General features: G+C 37.6%; 2 protein-coding genes across 2 annotated transcripts; both read right to left on the bottom strand.

Annotated features, from left to right (window-relative positions):
- Positions 1–12,192, bottom strand: LOC139144506 (uncharacterized). Its single transcript, XM_070715203.1, has 6 exons — positions 12,126–12,192; positions 10,132–10,217; positions 8,563–8,800; positions 1,895–1,989; positions 1,446–1,701; positions 1–836 (listed from the first exon to the last, which is right to left on the bottom strand). The coding sequence occupies exons 1-6, from the start codon at positions 12,190–12,192 to the stop codon at positions 1–3; spliced, it is 1,578 nt and encodes a 525-aa protein (XP_070571304.1).
- Positions 11,731–21,788, bottom strand: LOC139144131 (uncharacterized). The gene is made up of 3 exons (XM_070714791.1): positions 21,641–21,788; positions 13,436–14,708; positions 11,731–13,059 (listed from the first exon to the last, which is right to left on the bottom strand). The coding sequence occupies exons 2-3, from the start codon at positions 14,691–14,693 to the stop codon at positions 12,485–12,487; spliced, it is 1,833 nt and encodes a 610-aa protein (XP_070570892.1). The 5' UTR covers positions 14,694–14,708; positions 21,641–21,788; the 3' UTR covers positions 11,731–12,484.
- Between the last annotated feature and the right edge of the window lie 5,440 nt (positions 21,789–27,228).

Below are 27,228 nucleotides of genomic sequence, written 5' to 3'. Positions count from 1 at the left end.
TTAGCTTTGAAAATATATTTTAATTTCATTTGCTTGCCATTGTGAGACGGCAATTCTGAACTGGTCCGCTGTAACTTTGCTGACTGCGACATACATTGGGTAGTTGACGTCAGACTCAAACAAATTACAATCAAATTTCCCTTTCTTGGTGAATTTCGCGACTCTGTGATTGTCAAAGTCGCACACATACATATTGTCGTCACTGTCGACATTGATTCCATAAGGATTCTGTAACTGACCAGGTGAAGACCCACTTTTACCAACTGAATACAGAAATTCGAGGTCTGAGTTGAATACTTGGACGCGATGGTTGTGAAAGTCGGTGGCAAGGACCTGGTTCAGGCTGTTGACAGCCACAGAATACGGCTCATCAAATTGACCATAGCTCTTGCCGTAACCCCCAACCTCGCATACATATTGGCCGTCTGTCGTGTACTTCAGAATCCTGTGTTCAGCTGTGTCGCTCACAACGGCATCGCTTCCCATTAGGGCAATGCCAAAGGGCTCAAAATGTTTTTCTTCGTTCCCAAATGTTCTCACCACTTCACCGTCTTCATCGCTGACAACAATTTGTCCGTTGCCTCGGTCGGATATGAAGAGGAGGTTATCTGCAGATATTGCAACATCCTGTGGTCTGAGAGGTTTTCCAAATCGCCCTTCAAACTTTAGGTACGATACATGCTTTGTTACCATGTCGATTACGTCTACTCTGTGGTTATCACGGTTGCACACTGCTAGATGATATGTGTCACTGAATGCAACTCCACAGGGATAATCAAAAGAGATTGCGATATCAGCTAATGTCTCCACGTTCCATTCAAGGCGTCCTGTTTCATCTAAAAGATACAGAGGTTTCTTAAAAGTTACTTAATCGTTTCAAAAATTTAGATGTATCAGATTTTGAAGCCGAGCCTGGCAAGTCACATGTTGTCGACCCTTAGAGTCACGTAATTCAAGTTAGAGGTGAAAATTCATGTTGATACTAATAAAACTCATCTTCTCAATGCAAGACAGTGTCAAATACTGTACAATAGTAAGAGACTTCCTAATGGCTAAAACTTATTGACACTCTTTAACGATAGCAATTTTTATCTCTTAGATGAAACCACGCCGATATTTCACCATGTAATTGGTCCTTCTAATGCCATTGGTGTGACAGAGCGATCATGTTCCATTGTTCGATATAATTTACAATCAATTTTTTTGCAATAAAACAAGGAACGACATTTCCACGTAAATTTAAATTTGCACCGTGAAAAAATGACAAAGCTTTTTCATCCGAACGGCTTCAGATTTAGCATTGTTAGCATAAATGATCCATGCAAAAGCTATGAGTCCGAATTCAACCTTTTTGAGTTTATAAACACTGAGGGTTGTCATCGTTACGGTATAGGACCTTTGTCAGCATGATACATGTAATGTCGCTTGTACAGAAAAATACTTACGGAAATCTCCCGTATCTTCTAACTCTCCTTCTTGATGTGTTGCATACTTTGAGGGCATGTGGTGCGATTGTTGTTTCTCACTTTCCTCCAATTGATTGGTTCGTGAGTACTGGCCTTCAAGTTCAGCATTAGGAAGTGTCTCCTGCTCATCATGATGTCTGCATTCTCCCTGGTTCATTTCCTCAGCGTTGGCATACTCCTCATTCTCAGATTCTGAACCCAATTCATCGTGACCTCTGTTACTGGTCTTTTTTACCTGTAAAAGATTGTAAAATCACATTACACACACACAGACACACACACAGACCACACTGTGTGAAAGAATCATATCAATACACTGCGAGATATCTCTTCGTGTGCATCTTAGGGAGACCTAAACATGGGTGTTTTCCGATTTATGTCCGCAGAAACATTAACAATATCTTTTGATGCAATGTAGTTTCAGAGGCACTCACGGGTTGTTCATCCTGTATGCCATCATCGCTAATTACTCCGTCTGTTGCGTCATCAGTCAGCAGTGCTTGACCAACAATTCCCCCATCTCCTGCAACGTAATAAAAGTACAAAACAAAATTAAAGCTGCAAGCAGCGTTGGCGGGGCCCAAGCGGTTGCCATGGTTGAAAGTACTTGCACTGATGATACAATGTGCAAATTTGAGCTTCCATGTGTTTCATGTGTAGAGAAATCTTTAGACTAGTTCTTAACACAAGTGAAAATACATTTATAAGCTCATGCATCTCAATTCCCATGTGAAATGATTGTGAAAAGTATGCTTGACAGAGAGAGCGAACAAGCATTTTAAGTACAATTGATGTAGAGCATCATAGCTCATTCTGGAAATTTACCATGTGTCCTATGTGTTGACAAATCCTTTGACTAGTTGTTATGAGTGAAAATTTCCTGTCAAAGATCATTTTTCTCATTTCCCATTTACATGATTTTGAAAAGTGTGTCATAGACAAACGGGAAATAGCATTACAATAAATTTCCACTGATTGTGTGGTCACTTGTCAGCCTACAGACTGATGTGATGACAAGAAAAATAAAATTTTGTCTGTCATCCTCGTGCCCGTCAATTCAGATCCGCCGCGTCAGCCTTTATTCTGCTCATGGGGAAATAATAAAAAACAAAATAAACACAAAAACCTCGGCGATAGTATATGTATAAAACAGGAGCTTAAAAAAATAATTGACACTTATATTCCATTCAGAACTGTACTCATATGTAACTCTTATATTGCGCTGTCAAAACTGTGCAAATGCTGCGCTTAAGTTAATGAAAGAACTGTTGTTATACACAAATAATTAAGCAACACTGCTGTGCAGTCTGCGTGCATTCCTATGATGTTGTCATGTTTAACTCCGTGTTGTTGATTGAAGAATAAAAAAAATTACAGTAACAAATTCCTGCCTCACCACATCATTTTATGTCTAGGCGAACCAGCATTTTAAGCCAAATTGATGTATACCATCCTAGCTCATTCTGTAAATTTAATATGTGTCCTATGTGTTGATATATCCTTGAACTAGTTGTTATACATGAAAATTTCGTGTCAAAGATCATTTTCCCCATTTCCCATTTACATGACTTTAAAAAGTGTGTGTCATAGACAAATGGGAAATAGTATTACAATAAAAGTCCCTTAATTGTGTGGTCACTTGTCAGCCATACAGACCGATGTGATGACAAGAAAAATAAAGTTTTTTTTCTTCCTCTGCGTCCTATTTTCTGCTAATGAGGAAATACATGAAAAAACCTGCAAAAAATACATCACGATAGTGCATGTATAAAACAGAACCGTACAAATAATTGACACTAACATTCAGATCAGAACTGTATACATATTTCACTCTTATATTACTCTGTGAAAACTGTGCAAATGCTGCACTTAAACCGCTGAACTGTTGCTGTACAAAAATAATAAAGCAACGCTGCTGTACATTTGTCTCTGCATGCATCATGATGTTGTCATTGTTTCCTGCGTTGTTGATTGAAGAATGAAAAAAGAAACCCTCGTCACCACATCATTTTTGAAATATGTCTAGAATAAGAAAGAAACGTTTTATTTTTCTTGGCGTAGTACTAGTTGTTTTAATGACCTGTACACTATGAATTTCAAAATGTTGGGTAGAACAAAAGTGTGTTCTTCAAGACCTGAAAATTCCAAATATTAAAATGCAAAAGTTACTGGCAATAACAAAGTATGGAGTTGTTACTCAGGAAACAAATGCTAAACATCGTGGTAAAAGTTGAAACTACAGTCTCTTTTATAAGATTACAAGTTTTGCAGTAAGAAGAGTGGGTAGCTGAACAAATCATAACAGCCTTGAGTACGAATCCTCCTTTTTAAGTGTCAAATAATACTAGTCCTGAGGCAAAGTTAGGCGTATGCGATGCAGCTATATTTAATAGTTACAACCTGTAATCGCTATCAATGCTGTACTGCACATATCGCTATAGACAACGGCACGAAACCTGCTTCTGCATACCAGTTTTTCAAACGAATTAGATATCCATTCTCATAGCAGTTCAAAAGTAAAATACTCTTAGACTTGAGAAATGTGTGCATTATAGACTTTCGATAAATTTGCTTTACGCTTGAATTTAGCATGGAGCTTTGGTAGCTCTATGAATTTAACAAGCGATGCTCGGACACTGGCAGCGCACAGCGCATCGATGACACTTGGGTCAGGGGTCATCATCAAAAACGTCGCGTCAGTGCCTATTCACGGCCAGCTTGATATGAATCATGCCACGGATCGCGAAAATCACGGATAATATATCCAAATGTTCATGTCTAATACGTAAAGAGAACCCTAAAATATAAAACACATAATGATTTGATATGGAGAAACATCATTTTGTTTCACGGACGGTCAAGTTAAATGCTCAAATATCGCGACAAGACTTGCACATTTGCACAATATGAATGCGGAAGTACGTCGACTGTACTCTGCGGACGAGCGAGCGCCTTCTCTGAAAATCTGTTTACAATATCACGTCACAATACACTGAAAATTCTTGCGAATTCATCTTTAAGGAAGCCAATTCACACAAGTTCCTTACGTCAGTACAGTATTTTCTTGTTGGCAGCAATACACCACCAACATTTTCGCCGTTCAGGAGTGCCTTACTCGCTCTACGTTGAAAAAAAAGCCGTATGCTTTTAACCATGCCGTTCCTAACTTTGCAAATTCCAGTCGACTTTCCTACTCTGATCATAATCTTTCTTTCCATTTCATAGCTTTACTTGCGCTTACAACCTGTGTTAGGGGTGGTTTCTCCCCAATATTGGTGGAGCTGCCTAAAGTCAAAAACGAAAGTTTGCCGTTTTTGCTTAGTTTCACCGTCACTACGATCCTTCAGTGTTGATGATGACACTCACAGGCGTGCTGTTTGCATGGCAGGGCTGTGTGTTACCGGCGTTATACGGCCTCCCACCACATCGTATAACGCCGGTAACACACAGCCCTGTCATGCAGAGCTAGGTATTTTATGCTATGTTCTGACGTTCTACGGAAGAGAACGTCGGAACGTAGCATAAACTATACTTATACAAACTACCAAGTAAACAGCACGCCTGTGACGACGTTGTACTGCACAGTGCACGGAGCAATCTGTAGGTACATTGTGCGAAGTTGTCCAACCCAAAACTTAGTAACATCTTAGTCAAATAGTCATGGTAAACATATGGGTACTTTTGGTTTGTTAGCTATTTCATTACAATTTTATTTATTGCTGTGTGTGTTACAAATACGATCTTCTGACGCATAAGGTCAGGGATGCACAGAGATAAAGCATCACGTCTCAAGTTGAATGCAGGACAGCGCGTGGACAAAGGATGACGTCATAGTGCAATTTTCGATTCGCAAGTTTGGCTAATTTTTGCCTAAATCTTCTCGGCAAACGCTACTTTTTCTCGCAATTGCGATTTTGCGAGCAGGCAGCGGAAACACTGCCTCCGTCATTGCGAACAAAGGAAGGGCACAACGCACCTTATTTTCAAGCAGGCGATTTATGTTTGTTTTTCAGATTTCGTCCATTGAAAATCCTACGGCAAACAAAGAATTTATTTTATGGCACCTAATGTAGAGTGTTTGGATAACATACACAAGAACGTTCTAAATTACTCATGGAGTTGATCGTTGAAACTGAATAGTGACAGTAGTGGTACTTGGAGCAAAAGTTTCTAGCATTGTTGTTTCTGAACGTTGGTGTCACTCAAGTCCACATGCTTAAATATTCAAACCTTGGAATTGAGGAAGTGCATATTTACTGAGTGTTCCCACTGTAATAAGCTGCGCAAACAAACATTCTGAACAGCTACACTAACAACTGATATGGTCGCACCTAATTAGACCTAGAACAATGGCAAGAGCGTCCAGCTCTGATTAACCATTTTACCTGCAGGCTGTGAGTGACGATTTTGCAGTCGCCGGCATTGAGTCGATAGCCTGTTATTTCAGCAACAGTGACGCAATACATTTTTCTACAAGTATTTTACTTCTCACTTTCCGATTTCAAAATGTTTATGACAAACAGCCTATAATGTTTATCATACCCTTACTTCATAATATTGACATTTTAGTTTCAATTAGATCTCAACGTCACCACGAACTTCGTTACACAAGGTGTTGTTTTAATCGATGTGTATCAGCAATTTTGATGTGGTCTTGTTTACATTTTTAATCAGCTACATGCTCTCAGTTACACAACACACCAGGGCCACTCCATGCATGTCAGATAGAGAAACATAAAAAATCACCACACCTTGCAATGTCATATATCTTACTTTTTTATTCGTGATGAACAAGTGAGCGTGCATTCAGACACCTACATACAAAATTACCCGAATAGCTTCATTTATGATCCTTGACACTCACAAAACAGCTGTGTGTAGACCCCAGTAATTGTGGCAGGACCTTGTCCCGCTCTATTTCAGTCAATCACAGCAGTCGGCCACCCCTAAAGTTAGTGGCACGCTATTCTAAGTACTTCTGTGGCAGTATACTTGACAACGTCATCCTGGCGTACAAAACCTGGGCGCTGAAGTTACTATACACAATGGGCCGAGATTAGGGTTCGTGCGACTGCTAGTTGAATTTGACAGCGGGCATTGCAGTCTGTTGTTCCGTCTTTGACTCTCAAGTGTACAATATAACATACATCACTGATCGATCTTCTGACTGACGAGGTTTTAAACTGCTGCCTTATGAACATTGGGGCGACTTAACCGATCCAAATACCTTTCGCAAACTTGAAAGTGCTCGCACTAAGAAAGATATGAAGTAACATTTCAGTTAAATCTGTGTGTTGGTTTTTGAGAAGAAAATTTTTAAGGATTAAATTGCGATTTTCGCTATATCCACTACAGCGAACAAACCTCCTGACTGACCCAAACGCCTTTCGGAAATTAGAAAGAACTACCACTAGGGATTATGAGTGTAAAATTTTAGTTCAATCTGTGTATTGGTTCTGGAGGAAAATATTTTAAAAGATTAAATTACGAGTTTTGCAAAATCAAATATGGCGGCAAAACCATGTGACCTATCCAAATGCCTTTCACAAAACCCGAAAGAGATATTACAATAGATGATACATGTAAAATTGCAGTCTACTCGGTGTGTTGGTTCTAGAGAAGAAGATTTTTAAAGATGAAATTACGATTTTCGCAAAATCCAATATGGCGGCCAAACCACGTGACCGATCAAAACGCCTTTCACAAACTTGAAAGTGATCACTGTAAGCATGACATGAGTAAAATTCCAGTTTAATCAGTGTTTTGGTTCTGGAGAAGAATATTTTTAAATATTATATCACGATTTTTTGCACAATCCAATATGGCGGCCAAACCACGTGACCAATCGAAACGCTTTTCGCAAACTTGAAAGAGATCACACTGTAGATGACATTTATTAAATTTTAGTTCAATTGGTGAATTTGTTCTGGAGAAGAAGATTTTTAAAGATTAAATTGTGATTTCAAAAATCCAATATGGCGGCCAAACCACGTGACCGATCAAAATGTCTTTTGCAAACTTAATAGAGATCACTGTAAGGATGACATGAGTAAAATTTTAGCTTAATCGATGTTTCGGTTCTGGAGAAGAAGATTTTTAAAGATTAAATGACTATTTTAGAAAATCCAATATAGTGGCCAAGGTCACGTGACCGCATGCGATTTTATTTGCAAATTCTAGAGACCTTAGGTCATGCTTACTATACAAAAAATTTCAAATCGACTAGACCCCTAGGTCTTCTGGAGAAGCCATTTTTAGTTTTTGGAAAATCCAATATGGCCACCAGGTCACGTGACCAATCAAAATTTCAAGGGTCAGGTGCACGAGTACTAATTGATACCTACTAGCCCTGCAAATTTTAGAAGTTTTCGTTCAGCGCCGTTTTAGAGATCTAGGTCGACAAAGAATCGGCAGAAGAAGAAGAAAAAGAGGAAGAAGAGGAAGTAGTAGAACTTGAGCAATAACAATAGGGTCCCAGCCGGTCGGCTTGGGCCCCTAAATAGCTGTAAGCATTGAAATATGTCGAAGTACAAAGTATGGTCTTCCAAAGTACAATGGAAAATGAATTCAAGTCTAGACTAAAGGCAAGCAGCGAACGACAATATTATGTAACTTATATATACGTGCTACAATGTCAAATAGAACACATTTTTGACGGGCGGGATTTATAAATTATAATAGACTAAGCATAATGACAGGAAACATGATTTCCGGATAGCAATTTTCAATCAGAGGTGAAACAACACCAGTGAAATTTAACCCTTTGCAACCTACACATTTTATATGCTTGTCCAGTCATTGGTCCTTTATTAGTGTGACAGAGCGTAAGTGAAATATTTGCAATAATGTAAAGGACGTTTTGTGAGAAGTCAGATTGTGTATTTTCGCATATTTACATCGGCAGAGTGAAAACAACGCCTCTTGAGAATCAGATGGTTTCTTATCTAACGCAAATGCTTTATTTCACTCGCTATAAATATATACACACCCGAATTTATCTTTTCTTTGAGGTTTATTGTTATGGTATCAAGGCCTTTCTTAGCATGTCAATATCACCTGCACACAAAAATACTAAAAAGAATCTACGGTATAGTACCTTTTGACTCTCCCTCTCGGTCTGTCATACTCTTTGAAGGTATGTGTTGCGATTGTTGTTTCAATCTTTTCTTCAGTTTCTCGATTTGTGAGTTCTTGCTTGCAAGTTTATCAAGAAGGAGTTTCTCCTCTTTGTCACGGCGCCTACATTCACTCTCGTACATATCTTTAAAGGTTTGAAACTCATTCTCGGATTCTGAAACAAATTCATCGTGCCCTCGACTGCTGGTCTTTTTAACCTGTAAAAGATTGTAAAATCATATTACACACAGACACACATACAGACTGTGTGAAAGAATCATATCAATACATTGCAAGATATCATTTTGTGTACGTCTTAGGGAGACGTAAACATGGGTGTTTTCCGTTTCATTTCCACAGAAACGTAAATAGCTTTTGATGCAATTTAGTTTCGACGAAACAGGTACTCACGGTGGTTCATACTGCATTCCATCATCGTTTACTCGTCTATTGCGTCATCCGTCAGCAATGGTTGACCAACAATACCGCCATCTCCTGCGAGGTAAAACAATTACATAACAAAATTGATACTCACGGTAAATAGCTGTAAGCATTGAAATATGGTGAAGTACAAACTATAGTTTTCAAAACACATCAACTTTGTTTATAGCCCCAGTAGTTGCAATTTTATGCAATATGTTCATGATTTTATTTTCAATTCAGAGTTGCTTCGTGTAAATGTGCTAACTAAAGGACATGTATAGAAGTATCACCTCTTGCTGATTTGGGCCATGCCTACGCATTTCATCAGGTTAATAAACGGGTGCGACACATAAAATGGCGCCCCACGGAAAAGTACAAATAATTCAGTATTTCCTGCACATACACATGTGATCATAAAAGAACAAGCATGATGCCATTTACTTGGATGCTCAACATATGATGGCCAACATTTTGTTGTTGTTGCATAAATGCAACACACTACAAAATATATACGCATGCCAATTTTTCTTTTCTTTAAGGTTTATTAAATGAGATTGTTATTGTTAAGGTATTAAGGCTTTACACAAAAATACTAACGAGAATCTCCTGTATAGTACCTTTTGATCCTCTTGCTTGATCTGTTGTACTCTTTTGCGATTGTTGTTTCAATCTTTCCTCCAATTTAATGATTTCTAACTTCTTGCTTGCAAGTTCCCTTTGAAGGAGTTGCACCTCTTTTTCATATCGCCTACATTCACCCTCGAATACATCTTTAGAGGTTATACACTCCTCACACTGCTGAACTGAAGTAACTTCAGTGTGCTCTCTGCTGGTGGCTTTTTTCATCTATTAAAGATAGTAAAATGACTTGACATTTGTATAGTGTATCTGAAATTTATCGGAATAATATTATTTTTTTGTGAATTTCTATAAATGTAGTTGAAACGTGTCCTTGCGTAAGCTAGTTTTTGAGAGAGACAGAGAGCCATCAAAAATTGCAAACAGGTCCTTACAGTTCGGGAGAGCTGCATTGATACATTGCCAGACATCTCTTAGAGTTAGTGTCAGAAGAGATTTGTATCAATATTTTTTGTTGCAAGCTAGTTTCAAAGAAACAGGCACTCACGGGTGGTTCATATTGTCCTTCATCATCACTCACTTCGTCAGGCAGGTCATCTGACAAAAATGCTTGACCAACAGTACCGCCATCCCCTACAACAAAAAATATTACAGATCAACATTTAGTACAAAGGTAAACTAGCTTTGCCTGATGAAATGCGCAGGAACATAAACTCCTAGGGGCCGTCGATCGTAAAAGCTGATGAAATAGCAAAGCGATTCAGTGTTGATTGTATCAATCCTCCCTCAAAACGAAACCACTTAATGCGAAATTAAATTGGTTTCATGGAAACAGTGTTGTTTATTATGTATGGAGAATACAAATCCGTCTTTCATGCACACTGTGTGCAAAGTCTACACATGAGGCTGCGTTCAAAAATAACGGTTATGGGGCGGGGGCTGGAGGAATCGTGATTAAAATGTTTTTTCAGACCCCCCTCAATACCCTCAAATATTTTCAAATCCCCCTGCCTATATGACGAAAATTTTTCAAGTCTTCCCCATTATCATAAAGCTGCATGTTTATAATGCACGCAAAGAAAATATAAACATGCATTGGACAGTTCTGCTCACAGATGTTCAACACTACCTGTTATTAGCAGTTTGTAGAGTCATATTCCTAAGGCAAGTTCTTAAATTGATACACTTTAAAACACATCAATGGACTTTTTTGATCTATCAGTCAAAGCCGACCTTAATTAATCGAACTCACTGAATTCCTGGCCACTTAAGATGCTACTTATAAAAGTTTTGCAAAATTGACAATACTGGATGATTAAAATATTCCATCAAATAAACGTTTTAATCACTGAAAGGTTTAGTATAATAATGGTAGTTGTAGTAAAATTAAAATAATTTCATTTAGTCACAAATTTTTTCATTTAAAATATTAGTCTTTACTGTACAAAGTTTTACTTTTGTATTATTCTACGATGAGAAAATTTAGAAAATCAAGCATGGTGACCCCATCTTTTTCCTTTAATATTTGATTATTTTCACATGCAAGAATTCAAAAATTCCTGATAGCTTTCAAGTCTTCTGGTTTTCCATGTGTTTATCTGTCTCCCGATCCTGTGTACAAGTATGTTTCACTCTGTCATGAGCGTAACGTGACTCAAACTTTTCTTCTACTACTTCATAGTCAGAGCTATCTCACTGCTGGTGTGCAGTTGTGACAGTGACACCGCTAGTAGGCAGTAGCTATATTAACTTTGATAATTTTGACAATAATATTTGTTAAGTTTATACAACTGCGTTATTGTATCTACAGCATGTTGAACTGTCCAGTATTCAGCTTGCCAATATGTGTCCTGTGCATTTGTATCGTTGACATATGACTTTCAGTCTGGACTCTGATTCAATTATCGTCCAATACATATTTATATAGGCCTACATATACAAGGTTTGTCGAAAAACTGAATATTGTGTGTTTCAGCATACAGTAGAGAGACAGCAAGAATCGTATTTGAAATATTGCACAGAAATATTGAAAAATATCAACAGTTGCGGCTTCAGCCTTGATACTAGGCCTACTTGTTTGTTTTTTTACGGAAAATTTATACATTTTTAGATTTTTTAGAGACAAAAGTAATGAACTGCGACAAATTGGTTCTATATCTTGTTTGATTATTACAAACATTAGAAAAATTGGATGAAATTAAAATGTTATCAAATTTTATATGAATTAACCACCGAACCTTTGAATCGTAAAAAGTAAAAGGGAACAAAAGTCATTTTCATGTCCCCTAATGGGTAGAGCAAAACTTTCCATTCCCCACTTCTACTACCTCCAAAATTTTCGAATCCCCCTGTATTCCTCCAGCTTCCTCACTGTTTTTTGTGTGAATGCAGCCTAAATATCAACAAACTTTACGTTTACACTTCTTCAATCACAGTTAAAATTATTTTTTTTTGCTTTTTTTTAGGTTATCGTAATCTGTGTCCCATTTTCCCCTATGACCGCGACGCTAGCCTTATAATCACATTTAGATGAGTCCACACTTTTGCATAGTATAAGTACGTGTTCTGTGTCTGCGTTGTCATTCTTTCTCTTCTGTTGTTGTTTCATGGTCTGATTCCTTAATGCGATTTTGACGCACGCTAAACAAACAGGGGTCTTACCCCTCCTTCTAAACTATGGAACAGCATTTCTATTACGTCAGCTTTCATGATCAACGACCCGATGGTCTTCCATATACATCACATTTGTGTAATGAAAAGTGTCATTTTGGGAAAAAATCGAGTCAGGACTAAAACTCGGTCGATTTAATAACAACATTACAAATTCACCCAAGTTAACGCATAATTGAACACTTTTGGGAGTGATTCTCAACATTTTCGAAAATACGTCATAAGATTTACTACCTTGGAGTTCTTATAAAATGTCCACTATATCCATTAGTAATATAGATTAAACATGAACAACTTTGGTGTTGCGATCCAATAAAAAAGGAAAGTGTAATACTTATACGCTTAATGAGGAATCGTCGTATAGCCTGAAATGTTGCCTGGTTGTATGTAACTTGTAATTTCATAAGATGTCCTGGAATACCGGCTCTTTTTGCCTTGGCCTTCATCTCGTCAGTTACCAGCAATGGTTCCATAGCTTCAGCAAGACTTCCAGATTTTGTCGTCCTCTCCAGTCTGTACAGATTTACAAGACGAGGTACGTCTAACGTGACTACAAGTGACTCCTTCTTCATAAACGATATGCGAACACTGCCACACTTGTCTTTGATGACGTGATGTACTTGTTGACACCTTTCCTCACTTTCCAAAATGGTATCAATTACCTTTGCAAAAAGTGAAACTAAATCACTCCATTCAGCATCTTGACGACTGACCCTCTCTGCATTTGTATGCTGTACCTCACTTTGTCGATATCGACGGTATGCGTCTTCCGGCAAAGAGAAAGTGACTTCAAGAGGTCTTTCGGCTAGGATAGAGAAAGTACGGAGACAGCTGTATAACAATATTTGAAATTTTAACAATCTAGATAGAACTCTTAAGAACTCACGATCAGAGCGACGACTTTAGATATTTCATAGAAAATTGCTTCCGAAAAAATAGGACAAATATCTAAACACTACTTAGCACTGCACCGTTCTTTAAAATTTGAACAAATAAGACTAACATATTTGAAAATGTCCAACACTTCAACTACCAAAGATACTCGAGCGGAACAAAGTGTTTCAGAAGAGTCTAAAAATTATCGTGATGATATACATAATGTGATAATCTATTTGTCATACAATCCCATTTTGAATCGGGGGGAGCGTATACTATTTTAGATCTTATGGAAACATTCTCACCAGTATTATCCTCTGATGGTCTCTCATTTTGGGAAGGCGTTAACAGAGCAGCGAATTCTTCATAGGTGTTTTGTGTTTGTTTACTGCTTATGTAAGTTTTCCTCAGTCGTTCAGCTTTCTCAAATGCCAGAGGAATGTTACTGAATACCCTCTGTATATGATTAGTCAGATGTCCTTCAGTCTTCTCTACAATACAGGAGTCCATGTACTCTTTTAAGTACTTGCCGATGAATTCCGCGAGGTGGGTGTCTTCGATACTGACTAGAGGAACCGCTGAAGACATAGCTTCTATGCCATCAAAATGACTCTGATCGGTACTTGGTAGAGGAATACACAGGTGACTCTGGAAGAGGTGTGTTGTAAGTTTGTCAATGGAAGTGTTGAAATAAGGCTGCAATTTGGTGTTACCATTTTTCAAGCTGTCATCGAAAAACTCGCGGCTTCGCTTTTCCATTACTTCCGAGATTCCTTGTATTTTCCATGTCACTTTGCCTCGCACGTGCTTCTTCCACGCACTTGAAAAGTTACCAATTGCTGCAGCAATAGGTCCACATCGTTTCAACGCCTCCTCATCATCGATTCGACCATACGTGAACAGGACTGGTTCAGTGATGTCCTTAGGAATATTTGCCCATTTGCAGCTTACGTTTGGTATTGGAGCAATTTCTCGATGAGGAATGTCACACAACCTCTTGCCATTACGTTCTGCCCGATACTCAATTTCGAAATGTTTGTGTGTGAGAGGTCCAAGTGAAAATAACAAATCTGCTTCACTGGCAGCGTCCAGCATCTTGTAATCGAATTCATCGCCATTCTCCTTGCTGGCTGTAGAGCAGTTGATCAGAACCAAATCGGCGTCAGGGAATAATTTCTCACGAATGTCTGCTGCTGCACTATGCGTCTCTGGTGTGTACCCAATCACGTACTTTACGTTCTTCAGCTCATCCAAACGCTGATAATGGACTTTGTGATCCAGTAACCAACGCAATACTGCAGGATCTTGTTTTTCGTTAGCCCACTTATTTCTTTCGGCAACGATCAAATGAACACCAATATCGTTGGCATCTTTCTCCTGCGCTTCACTCAATCTAAGGTCAAGAGTGGTAGCATAGACCTTTATAACATTACGTTTCCTTCGACAGAAATCTTTGATAAGGTTCCTATGAGTAGCAGGTAAACCAAACTTGTCTTTATCCCAGGTGTGAAACACAAACAGTGCCTCAGCTACTGTCGAAGTACTTTCAACACTGACAGCCATAGCAAGTTCTCTAAACTGCGGTGGAAAAGAGAGATGATTATAAATTCGTTTTATTGGCAATGTTATCGGTTTTCATGTCATACAGATAGCACCTATAGCCATGCTATTAAGACATTCACAGCAGTCAATAGCATAAAAATATTAAGCAGATTTTACTGCATTCAAATTAAAAACGACAAAGTACGTGCAGAATGATTAGATAATTTCCAACTTGAATTTTCGTTTAAAGAAGTAAACAAAATTAACGTCCATGTACAGGAGATCCAAAATTACAACAGTAAACGAGGCTTTCACTCTCTTCGAGTATATACATGGACATTCATGCTTTTAAAAGTTTATGGACAGAGTATTTGGCAGATAATTCAAGACAGAAGGTTGTACATAGGCGTAATAAAATCATCTGCCTACTCAGCATTCAACCTCATTCATATGTGCCATATGTCATAATTTTCCAAATTGGCGCAAAGAAAATTAATATTCCACGCTCACAATACATTAGCGTCCTTGGACGCGATTGATCAAGCTGCAACTTTTCTTTGTTTGGACTCTAACAATGCTGGCGCCACGAAATACCAGCACGGTATCGACAACATCGTCTTGCTAATTTACACATTTAAAAGATTCACTCAGTAACTTATTTTTCTCATGGAGGTATTCTGCGTGCTACCCCCATGTTCTATTGTGTTTCAACCAATCGTTATATTGAGCCGTTGTTATCATTTTAATGTATTCATGGCGTGGGTTTGAAACAAAAGCATTGTAGCAAGCCACGCAAGGGCAAGTGATAATTTTTACTTTCGTAATATTTTTTAATGTCGGTAAATCAAAGTATAGTCTTATTATATTCTTTATGGCGTCGGCATCCGACATAGCCAAGATACTGTATAAATGGACACACTAACTCAGAGGAAAAAAAAAGAACTTGGACCACGGTCACTCTCTGTGGAGTGACCGTAACTAAAAAGAACTTGGACCACGGTCACTCTCTAGTGGAGTGACCAAGACTCAACAGGAGAAACTAACTAGAACTTGGACTTGGAGTTAAGAACTAGAACTTTGACCACGGTCACTCCTCCGTGGAGTGACCAAGACAAACAAACTTGGTCCGACTGACACACAGGCAGATTCATATATCATTGACTGCGCCGTTCGGCCTAGCCACGGTTCCGTATTCAATAAATAAGTTCTAGTTATACATCAACACTCGTCGTCAGTTCCAGCTTCTTTCCATCAAGATATGACACCATGTTGACAAAAAGCTGTTAGAGTTTGTCGATGTAAATAACGCTCATCTTCTGTTATTATAGTGGGAAATTACATTTATACTTTGTGTTCCTCTTGCCAAATAATTTCAAAAATTGGCACAGACTTACTTAGTGAACTTGAAACCCCAGAAGACAAGAAATGTTGACTTTGATTGGCTAAGAAACTGCGAGAAATGCTACTAAACTGTAACTTTTGCAGAATTTTCTATGTCGTGAGGAACAGCTCCGAAGCCAAACACTTATTTATAATGACAGAGAAACTCAATTTAGAGAGATATATTACCGTGAATTCGTGTCTGCAGATAGCATGGAACAATCAGGGGCTATAGTGTTGTGACAAGAAATACTTGTGTTATAGGCAATAACGTTCTTTCACAACTCATTATAAAGCGACGCTAATGCCATTAAATACAATTTTCTTCAAAAATAAAAACGTGAAAATACATGTTTTTATGGGCAAAACTGACTGAAATAAAATTTTAGTTTATTTGAGACCTAAGGTCATGCTTTCAAAAAACTATACTGCGAAATTTATTTTATTCTTCCGCATGAACAGAGACGTGTAATTCTGTTTTGCCTTTAATAAGATTGGAACTAATTTGGGATAATTGGATTTTCATATTTTTCAAATTTCTCAAAAAATGTTAGTTGCCCAATAGCTGAATGTTCCAATATTACAAATTAATCATAAAAACAAGTGTGTAACTTAAAAAGAAAAGCAGATGAGCTTACATTTGCAGATCAAATAGACATTACTTCACCATCTAATTATCCCAAATTAGTTCCATCGTGTTATGTTCAGAAATAAAGAACAACACGGGTATCATCAAGCCGTTGTCTTCAAAAGGCGAAGTATTTTAGAGCACATACTTCTGAAGACGACAAAAGTCTCAACTAATTGATCATAGGTGAAAGACTGTTTAACTCTATCTGCTACATCTCACATTGAATATTGTGCATTGTGTCGAAATTCATACTTTGTTAATCCAGGATAGCACCAAAACAAAGCCAAGGTAAGTCGCAGACAATTATGTAAAACGTCAAGTTTTTTCATAAGACTGCAAAATCGTCTTGTATGGCATAGTTCAATTTCGGTCAACGCTATGACCGACTTTTTATAGAAGTATATTTTGACTACAATATAACGCGGAATGCCAAGTTTGATCGTTTTTATAATAATTTTAATAAGTAAAATTTAATGTGCGCTGTTGACTACTGCTTTGAGAATGGTTTCTTCCAAAAGGGAAGTGAAGGGAGATCGTGGGAAGATATACATATTCAGAAAACAGCAGGACACATAGTGAGCCACCAGTCTAAGTTCCTGGCTGTTTCCTCGGGAAATAGAAACATTGCAAGGGACGTATCAAGTTTGCTATCACAAACATTTAGTCGTCTGCTGTAATTAAAACAAGAAATCGAGTTCCCCTTTCATATGCTTTAAAGTCATCTTGTTCTGAAACGACCCAGCATTTCAAGGTATAAAACAGAGGTACACTACTCCTGTTTTACCACTCATCTCAAAGACATGAATCTGTTCCTGATTTCCTCAATATATGAACTGCCACCTCAGAGAACAAAAGTATCACGAGTCATGCGTGAGAGAGGAACGCCATTCAACAGTAACCTTTGTTGAATTACCAGGGTCACAAGGGGCAGACCTGACGCAAGACCATTATACACCATCGAAAACATTAAGCATTATACAATGAGGTGGATAACACAGCGATCAATTCCACCAGTTTATTAATGTTGCACGTTATTAACCATTATTTGGGCAAGGCTGATAGATTAACCCCTTCTACTCTGGTGGCATTTCATACATGTTTTACAACTCATAAAGTCATGTTAGTGTTAGTCATTAAATTTTCAGTTGAAAGAAACGAAAACGAAAGTAAAAGTTATAATGAACGGCAAAGCAGATAATTTAACGATGTAAGAGCCCACAGCTTGCCGACTGATACCAATTTATCGGAACTGATGTAATGATGAATGAATGACTTAGCATACAGCTGTAATTATATATATATATATATATATATATATATATATATATATATATATATATATATATATATATATATATATATATATATATATATATATATAGTCTAAACAGGATGAGATGATCATCCAACTTGAGGCTTGAGTGTACGTCAACCTTCGGTAATTACTAAGGACTTTAACATCTGTTAAAACAATAAATCACTCAACGTAGGACAAACAGTCACTTCAAGAATGGGAGAATAAACAGGCGTAGTGAATCGCATTAAGTTAGGTCTCTTAGCGATCGACAAGTAAATAAGAATAGAAACGCTGTGTAGTCTTTGAGGTTACTATCGGTCAAGTCGATTACTGTAGGTCAACTTTGCACATTTGAAATCATGGGAGGTGAAGGGGAGGGCGTTACACTACCTTTGATGAAAAATTTTGATCTAAAATAAAACGCAACCCCGTATGACGCAGTTCAACTAATTATGTGAACTATTTAAGATTTTATTATTTGGAAAGTCTTTATTGGCATTGAAATTAGATTCTTATATCACAGTAACAGTTTCAGTTTACTCAAGAAACTGGTGAACGTCTGAAATCAGCTATACTTGGTTTAGATTTTCTGCATGTAAAACCCGATCTATGACATCGTATGTACATTCTGAAATGGTAAAATGTTGCCAGAGTTATCATTGTAGAAGTTTAACTGTATCAGAAATACCCATTGTTAAGTAAGTGTCATTTTGACCTCGCATGGAAATGTATATTTATAATCTCGTGTTATTTTCTATTGCTGATGTTGCTATCAACCTACCTTTCATTTTGCTTTGGGTATGACATCATTGAGTTGAAAAACCTGTGAACACCTTTGTAAGAACACAATGGGAGAATTGAGTAGGAAGTTTCGTTATGAAGGCTTTCTATTTTGTCTTTGTACGTGTTTATAGTTATTTGCTGCCGTTACTGCTACTTAAATGAAGATATTGTTTTGTAAACATAAACATTTAAATTATTAATCTAACTCCTTTTATGTTGTAAAGTAACTTGGTAACAAGCTATAAACGCTTAGACGCTGACCTCGACCCGACATTATTGGGGTTAAGTCTTGACTCTATTCACATAGTATGGTTTCGATGAATAGCATGCTACAGTGACCTGAGATCACGGTAACATGGTACACAACAAGGTCACCAGGGGTTATACGCGTTGATAGACACAGTGATAATACGGTTGATCCTGTTAACAATTTTGCAGTTTTTGATCAATGCAGTGAAATGTGGTGCTCTTAACACTAAAGATACCGGAAAGAAGACGAAATATATAGATATACTTGACTGTCCCTGAGTTAGAATCAATGAAGTAAATCCATCCCAACAAAATTTTTGTCAATGTTTTGTCAGTACTGTGACTGCAGAACACTGTAGTAAGGAAATGTGAGGCTAATGGTGTTTCTGGAAGAGAAGTGTTGAACCCGTTGATTTTGTATTTGGAAACCTTGCTCCTTGTTCCACAGAAACTTAAATCTTATTGCCTTATGCCTTCTCTGCAATATTGCTGTAGAAGTTTTTTAGACATGGATCTGTTTATTAGAAAAATAATGCGCTGTCCAAGATTATTGAGGGTCAATCAGTTATCAACTGAATGCACGACGCGGTGTTTTTCGGGTTATTTGTATGTCTATAGGATGAAATGGTCGCTCATGATATCCAGTGGAAATTACAAAGCAAAAGTACGACTCAATATTTATGAAAAGTAACTCGAAGTAGAGACATTTTGAAAGTAGAAATAATGACGTCACGTTTTATGCATCATTGCTTGTATTCACTCCCCAACCCATTTCACTTTTTATCCAAGCTCTACAAAATGCACAAAGAAAATTCCCTTGAGAAGAAAGGGAAATAAGAAAGTTTCCTGAGATTTTATTGTTTACATTTCGCAACTGTCGAAAAGTGCACAAACTTTTGACGAGACGATCTTTTTGTGTTAGATATATAGACTCTTGGCATTATAAATGAGATTGAAACTTGCAATCTTCTAGAGAAAACGCAGAGGAAACAGGAGAAAGCAAATGCGTTTCAAGTCCTTTAGTCAACTATTACAATCAAAATGTCACTAGAGAAAGGTCGAATTTCTGAGAAACAAGGCGTGTGCCGTTAAATTGGTTGTAGTAAGCGTAAGTGACAGAAGCTGTAATTGATGATTTTTCCATCATTTTTGTTCATAAAATGTACAGTTCTCTTATTCTTCATATGTAAAATGAATTGAAGTATCAGTTGCTAACGCAAAGTATCGGGTACAATATGCAATATAATGAAAATGTGAATTTTTATTCGGAATAGAATTGAGTCCTCAACAAGATAATGGACGTTACACAAGCCACAGGTTGGGTATAACTCCCGTAGAGACTGTGTTGATAATTTGACACAAGGCATATAAAGGCCACTTTTGGAGACAACAAAAATCTATAGGTCACAAGTAGTGCAAGAATGATAAAAAACTTTGAGCCCATGAAATGTTACGACAACTGTCACTGAATCTGTCGTAGAGTCGAATAAAATTCACAAAGAATATAAAAAAATGCACTTTCGAGGTTAATGGAGTACTAGATATTAAAAAGGCAAGACGGGTCACCAAAACTCATAACAGTGAGCAAACACAAACAGGTTAAATTGTTGATAAGAACATTGTTTATGAAACGACATTAACATTGTTTACATTGCTTGTAGTATCATACTACTTTATGTCTTTCCGAGCAGTAAGATACTTGACTCCATGCAAACTGTAATCTCAATAGGCAAGAAAATTACCGTCACGAAATCAATGATTTCATCTCTTAACTTATTTTTCCGAGTAAATTAACCTTCATGATATTTTTTGGTTTCCCTTCTGTAAAACTGACTTATTTTGTTATTTTTGTCCCTAGAATTACGCAAATACAAAGTATAAGCCTGGTTAAAGCTAAGTAAATACATACGTACATTATGCTATATCGTTGTTGCCAAATGAGGTCAAGTGCTGACTAGAATTCCATTGCCAACACTTGGGCTGAGAAGCAGACGTTTTGACAGAGTTTTCGATGCAGAGCAAAACGCCGGAAAATTCATTTGCAGTTGCAGTCAGTTGAGTGTTAAATCTAAGTTTCATTATGAATGCACAGCCTGAATATATTGTTTCTCAGATAAATATCACAAGGTCATAGTACAACTAGGAGAACGGACAAATTTGATAGCAAGAGCCGATGGTAGCATCTATTTGAGTGCAAAGAGCACCTTCAGGTGTTCATTTTCTGTGTCAAAAGGGAAGTTTTCAATTATTTTCGAAACAAAATGGCGGCTACCTGACCTTTGAGTCGAGTTTTCGCGTACTGTGTAAATAGAGACCTCAAGAGCCTACTGGCAATTTGTTCGTCTGATGCAAAAGACTGAAGAAGCTGTGGCGACCGATAGTGAAACTTAAACTCCCGCTTTGTACGCCCTGTCACACAAAGGTTACATTGCTTCTAGTCAGAGATTCGAACATTGATGATTTAGGTAAATGTACCTTGACACCCGTTCCGACTACCATTTACAGGACGTTTGTTTGAAAGGGTTATTTCTCGGGAATTGGAGGTCAAGTTTACATAGACAGCCAAACAGAAACAATTGTTTGATCTGTATTGGTTGTTGGATTCAGGCTAAATTAAAACAGACTTACCTGGTTGGTAATTAATGTGAACTATGACGCGGATGTACGTACACCGTCGCTATATTTGTAGATTGTTTTGTGTGTCAGTTGTTTTAGCGCTCTGAAGTTTGTTATGTTGTAGTACACCGGCACCCGTGCCCACGATCCATAGCGAGGTGTAATTTCCTTTGAGGGCGCAATTGCATAGCCTTCTTGGCATACGTCAAGTTAACATATTTCATCGAGTTATACTTCATACAATTCTAGTCACAGCTGCTTCTAGATAGCGATGTCAATCGCAATATCATGATAGTGTTGATTGTCGCATTGTGAGGTATTAAATGGCAGAGTAAAATAACAGACAGGCATTTTTAGGGCAGAAGTATGGACTACTATTTTTGGCATCGCTGTGAGCGATGCGGAGCTATTGAGATAGGTTGGCTGTCTGTCGTCGTTCGGCGTCCTCCATCAACTTTACACTCTTCTTTCAACGTGAGTACCTGTAAGTCATCGAAATGGGAAAATTTGGATTTGTCATAGTGATCGAAAAATTTGCATGTACTTACTGTTTAGGCTGATTTTCGCATCTTTGGTCAAATATCTTCTTCTCTGAAAACAATTGAATACGTAAATTTATGATTTTTCTCTCATTGTTTTGCTCAACTTCTTAAAATCTGCTTCTCTGAAACTATATAACCAACAACACTTAAATTTGCTTTGTTGATTCCAAGGAGTGACCTTCTTTTAGTTTGTTCAAAGATAGGGAAATTGTTATATTCAAATTTTAAGGTTTATTTTCTCATAATTGGTAAAAAACATTTATCTGTTACCGCTGGTCCGACAGCTGTCAATTTGTTAAGGATGATATTATTAAGATTAAAATTAACATAAATTTACACAAGTAAATTTTTGATATTTTGTTCTGAATTTCTCTAAATTTCTGAGAGTATTCAAAATTGGTTTTTAGGTTTGAGGGGATGAATTTTTTCAGTTTCATTTAAATGGTCAGGCGATTAGCATATGCATATACTTTACGATAGTTTCCCATAAATCATTGGCCATAAGTCATCTTCACCAATGATACAGATAGCATCAGAAATCTGAAATGTGTGGCACAAGTGATGAGAATATATATTCAGTGCAAATGACAACAGATACGTTGGAAATAATAACGGATTTAAAATATTAGTCGACAGCAACTAATGTTTTAGTGTTTAAAAACAAAAACAACGCGATGACAGATTTTGTTTCGTTAGAAACTCCTTCCGTGTATCTTTCAACACTCAAAAACATAAGCAAAAAAAACAAAACAAAACAAAAATCATGGCGGCGCCTATGAATTAAGTAGGGTACACTTTCCGTCATTGGTATTGAAAGTTAGGAATCTGGTATGCGTAATCAGTAAGCCGCTGGCACCACTATTAAAACAGATAAAAATTACAAACCTCAAAAGAGGGCTAAAACCGCAGCAAGTGAAAAATAATACAGTAAATAGTTAGGTCGACCAGCGAGAGATAAAATACTTGTTAAAAAGCAGAGGATAAAAACTGCAACAAGTTAATTAAGTAGGGTACACTTCCCGTTATTCGTATTGACCCTTCAGTACTGACGAAGGGTCGAAACCGAAACGTCTGCGTTTTTATTCTCTGCGCTTTGCAAGTGTTTTATTTCCCGCTGGTCGGTCAGTATTGTACTGTATTTGTTTTAACTTGTTGCAGTTTTATCCTCTGCTTTTTTACAATTATTTTATCTCTCGCTGGTCGACCTAACTATTTACAGTATTAAAACAGACCTGCATGAGGAGCCACGAAATCGGCTTTTAGATTAAAACCTGACAGTTTAGTGAAACATTTATTTTGAAGTGTGAATACATCGGTTGGAAAAGAGTCCTGTAAGAAATTTCGGCACCATTTTACAAGTGGTATAGCCACAAACTGATGACGTCAAAATCGCCGTACACAAAACACAGATGCCCCGTAATTGCGGTACTGACTAACTAATAAGGTTAAAATAATATAAATTTGCACTTTCTTCAAATCACTGTCACAATTTCCGACTGCTTAGTTTTTGTTTCGGGTGAAGTACAGTGAGGGCCAGGAATTGGGGTTAGCTGACCAAATTGTCGGAACGGAGCGAGCGAAGCGAGCAGAGTTCCGACAATTTGGTCAGCTAACCCCAATTTCTGGCTCCCACTGTGCTTCACCCGACACAAAATCAAGCAAATGAAGACCATCACAGACTTTTTAGGGTTAGGGTTAGTTAGTTCATGTGATCGCGACAATAATTCCGTCTCATTCCGGGTAAAATATGTCCCCTCTCACGTTTTATTAATCAAATTTGTTGTCATCTACAAACTGACCCCGACGGCAATGGCCATATTGACCCCTTTTTCAATATAGCCGTTGCCAAAGACGGCACACAGTTACATAACAGAAGTCAGGGTTCATTCAAATGCAAATAATAATCAATATGACGGTCAAAAAATCTTTGTATGTTTTCATTTGCATTACCTGTTCTACAGGCTGAAAATCACACCTGTACATTAGTTCAAACTCTGTTAATTGATTGGTTTAATTTTTTGTCCACAATTTTTTTCCCTTTATCTTTGCGATCATGTCTCCCAATAGATTTTTAGCCAGGCTGTATTATGGAAATTTATGAACACACGGATGTAAAAAAACAACTGTATAATGAATTCAAGTTCCGGAAGTCCAAATACAGCTTGAGTCGACACAGTGACAGACATTTGGTGATTGGAGTCATTGGTCGCGATATTTGTGCTTGCTTTTTACTTTCTGTTGACCGGCGTACGTAATACCAATGCTTTATCGAATTGTTCCTCCAGGTTACAGTATTACTTTGATAGGTGACAGGGGCCTTATTCTTCGTTGTCCAAGTCTCCTCAGTTCTCTCATTTCACCGCTAATCATTGTCTTCATTTTGTGGACCCTAGAACCTTCTCACACACTAACACCTTTGAAGGCATGTGGATGCATGCCAAGCGAACTCGGATTGGTTTCACATCTTCAGACTTATTTCCAACTCATCTTTATGAGTTCATGTGGCGGAGGCCTTTTGGCGCTAAAGCTGAGGCGTGGATTTTACTTGTTCAACATATTTCAATTCTCTGTCCTTCAAGTTTACAGTCCCCTTCATCGATTCATTGCAACTGTGCACATAACACCATATTGTGCCAAATGTTTTGAGACGGTCTAAAAACTAATATCACGCCTAAGTTTACAACTCAGGAGGCCACTGCCGCTGATGTGTGACACTGGGAATGCACAAACCAGACAAAGTTCGTGCTAGTGACAGTGTATGGACCTTAAATCATTGTATTTGCAGTGAATTTCGTTTGCTTCTGCACTTAATTCACTTCGTCGATGGGTGGAATTTTTATGTTATTTCCCTGGCATATCCAACGAATAGTTGTTCACGTTTTCATCAACAATAGCAATGAAATATTGCATTTCATACATGTTGAGTGATGAACCACTTTTATATAAAAGTGTATCCTGTCAAAAACGAAACACACACCTTTCGTATTGTAAAAAAGGCAGCCAATGACAAATTCAATAATAAATGTCAAACACAAACTTTTTAGTCCCCACGGACACCGTCCAGGGGGACTTATAGGTTTCGTCATGTCCGTGCGTGCGTGCGTGCGTCCGTCTGTCCGTTCATGCAGATATCTCAGATACGCCTTGAGCGATTTCATTCAAACTTGGTACATAGATTACTTCATATGTCATACATATGCACCTTGATTTGTTTTTTGATACGATCCAATATGGCCGCCAGGCGGCCATTTTATTACGATTTTTTCATGTACAGAGCCATAACTCAGGCATATCTAAACCGATTTTATTCAAATTTGGTACAAGGACATTGACCAATGTCATACATATGCACGTCGATTTGTTTTGTGATACGATCCAATATGGCTGCCAGGCGGCCATTTTATTACGATTTTTCATGTACAGAGCCATAACTCAGGCATATCTCAACTGATTTTTTTCAAAGTTGGCACAAGGACATCGACCTATGTAATACATATGCACGTTGATCTGTTTTGTGATCCGATCCAATATGGCCGCCAGGCGGTCATTTTGTTACGTTTTTTTCATGTACAGAACCATAACTCAGACATGTATCAAGCAAATTTATTCAAAGTTGGTACAAGGAGATTGACTTATGTCATACATATGCACGTCAATTTGTTTGTGATACGATCCAATATGGCTGCCTTGTGGCCATTTTGTTATGATTTTTTCATGTACAGAGCCATAACTCAGGCATATCTCAACCGATTTTATTCAAAGTTTGTACAAGGACATCGACCTTTGTAATATATATGCACATTGATTTGTTTCTGAAACGATCCAATATGGTCGCTGTGTGGCCATTTTGTTATGATTTTTTCATGTACAGGCCAGAACTCAGGCATATCTCAACCGATTTCATTCAAAGTTTGTACAAGGACATCGACCTTTGTAATATATATGCACATTGATTTGTTTTCTGAAACGATCCAATATGGCCGCCAGGCGGTCATTTTGTTACGTTTTTTTCATGTACAGAACCATAACTCAGACATGTATCAAGCAAATTTATTCAAAGTTGGTACAAGGAGATTGACTTATGTCATACATATGCACGTCAATTTGTTTGTGATACGATCCAATATGGCTGCCTTGTGGCCATTTTGTTATGATTTTTTCATGTACAGAGCCATAACTCAGGCATATCTCAACCGATTTTATTCAAAGTTAGTACAAGGACATGATATGATCCAATATGGCTGCATGGCAGCCATTTTGTTACATTTTTTTCATGTCCTTAGCCAAAACTAGGGCACGTCTCAACCGATTTTATTCACCGATTTCACTCAAACTTAATAAAAGGACATCACAGACCAAATTCATGAAGAGGACTCTATCCTCTCTGAGGACTTGTAATCAAAGTACCCATTAACAAGTGGGGACTGTGTCATATACGATGACTTGTTAACATATAAAACATCCTAAACAAGTGACAATTTTATACTTTAACTGTGCAAATACAACAAATAATATGAAAAATATTCAAACAATAACAAATCTGCACATACAACAAACACGACAATGCAGAGAAAAAATAGAGAAGGCAATAAAGCAATCAATGCAAAGGCATAAATTCAATAAAAAAAGGAAAATGCGTAAAAGACTTTCAAATCATTACAAGTGAATATTATAAATTAATCAGCTCCTGCTTAGCATTATCATCCTAACGTTTATATGAAACATTGCATCCCTTTCTCGCTACTTGTTCTCGTGGAGTACAGGTTATAGGTAGTGCTTCACATGCTGGAGGTGCTGGGTACGACCCCCGGCAGCGGTAATAGTTGTTGTGTAAAAAAAACGTTTGTTATTAAAATAACTCTTCTCCCCCTTGTCTTCAATCAACCGTTGCTTCCACATAGGTATCAGGCTGGCTGAAGAAGACATGGATAGAGTAATAGGATACTACAAAATGAGGGAAAGGAGCGAAGGTAGTAAAAAATTGGGACCCTTCTTTTCAGTCATTTCCCCCTAAGTTTCCAAGCCCCCATTCCTAGCTCTTACCCCCAAAATAATTTA

Source organism: Ptychodera flava, chromosome 11 (genome assembly GCF_041260155.1).
Source record: "Ptychodera flava strain L36383 chromosome 11, AS_Pfla_20210202, whole genome shotgun sequence".
Taxonomy (NCBI): Eukaryota; Metazoa; Hemichordata; class Enteropneusta; family Ptychoderidae; genus Ptychodera; species Ptychodera flava.
Note: the sequence above shows the minus strand (reverse complement) of the source record. Positions and strands in the feature narration are given on the sequence as shown.

Excerpts from the sequence above, each read along its gene's own strand:
- LOC139144506 (XM_070715203.1), bottom strand. The coding sequence starts at position 12,192 with ATGAAACAACAACAGAAGAGAAAGAATGACAACGCAGACACAGAACAC. Across the intron at positions 1,990-8,562 it reads CCGAGAGGGAGAGTCAAAAG|GAGATGGGGGAATTGTTGGT; the intron begins GTACTATACCGT and ends ATTACGTTGCAG. Across the intron at positions 837-1,445 it reads AGAAGATACGGGAGATTTCC|ATGAAACAGGACGCCTTGAA; the intron begins GTAAGTATTTTT and ends TGTATCTTTTAG.
- LOC139144131 (XM_070714791.1), bottom strand. The coding sequence starts at position 14,693 with ATGGCTGTCAGTGTTGAAAGTACTTCGACAGTAGCTGAGGCACTGTTT. Across the intron at positions 13,060-13,435 it reads ACCATCAGAGGATAATACTG|CCGAAAGACCTCTTGAAGTC; the intron begins GTGAGAATGTTT and ends TCTCTATCCTAG.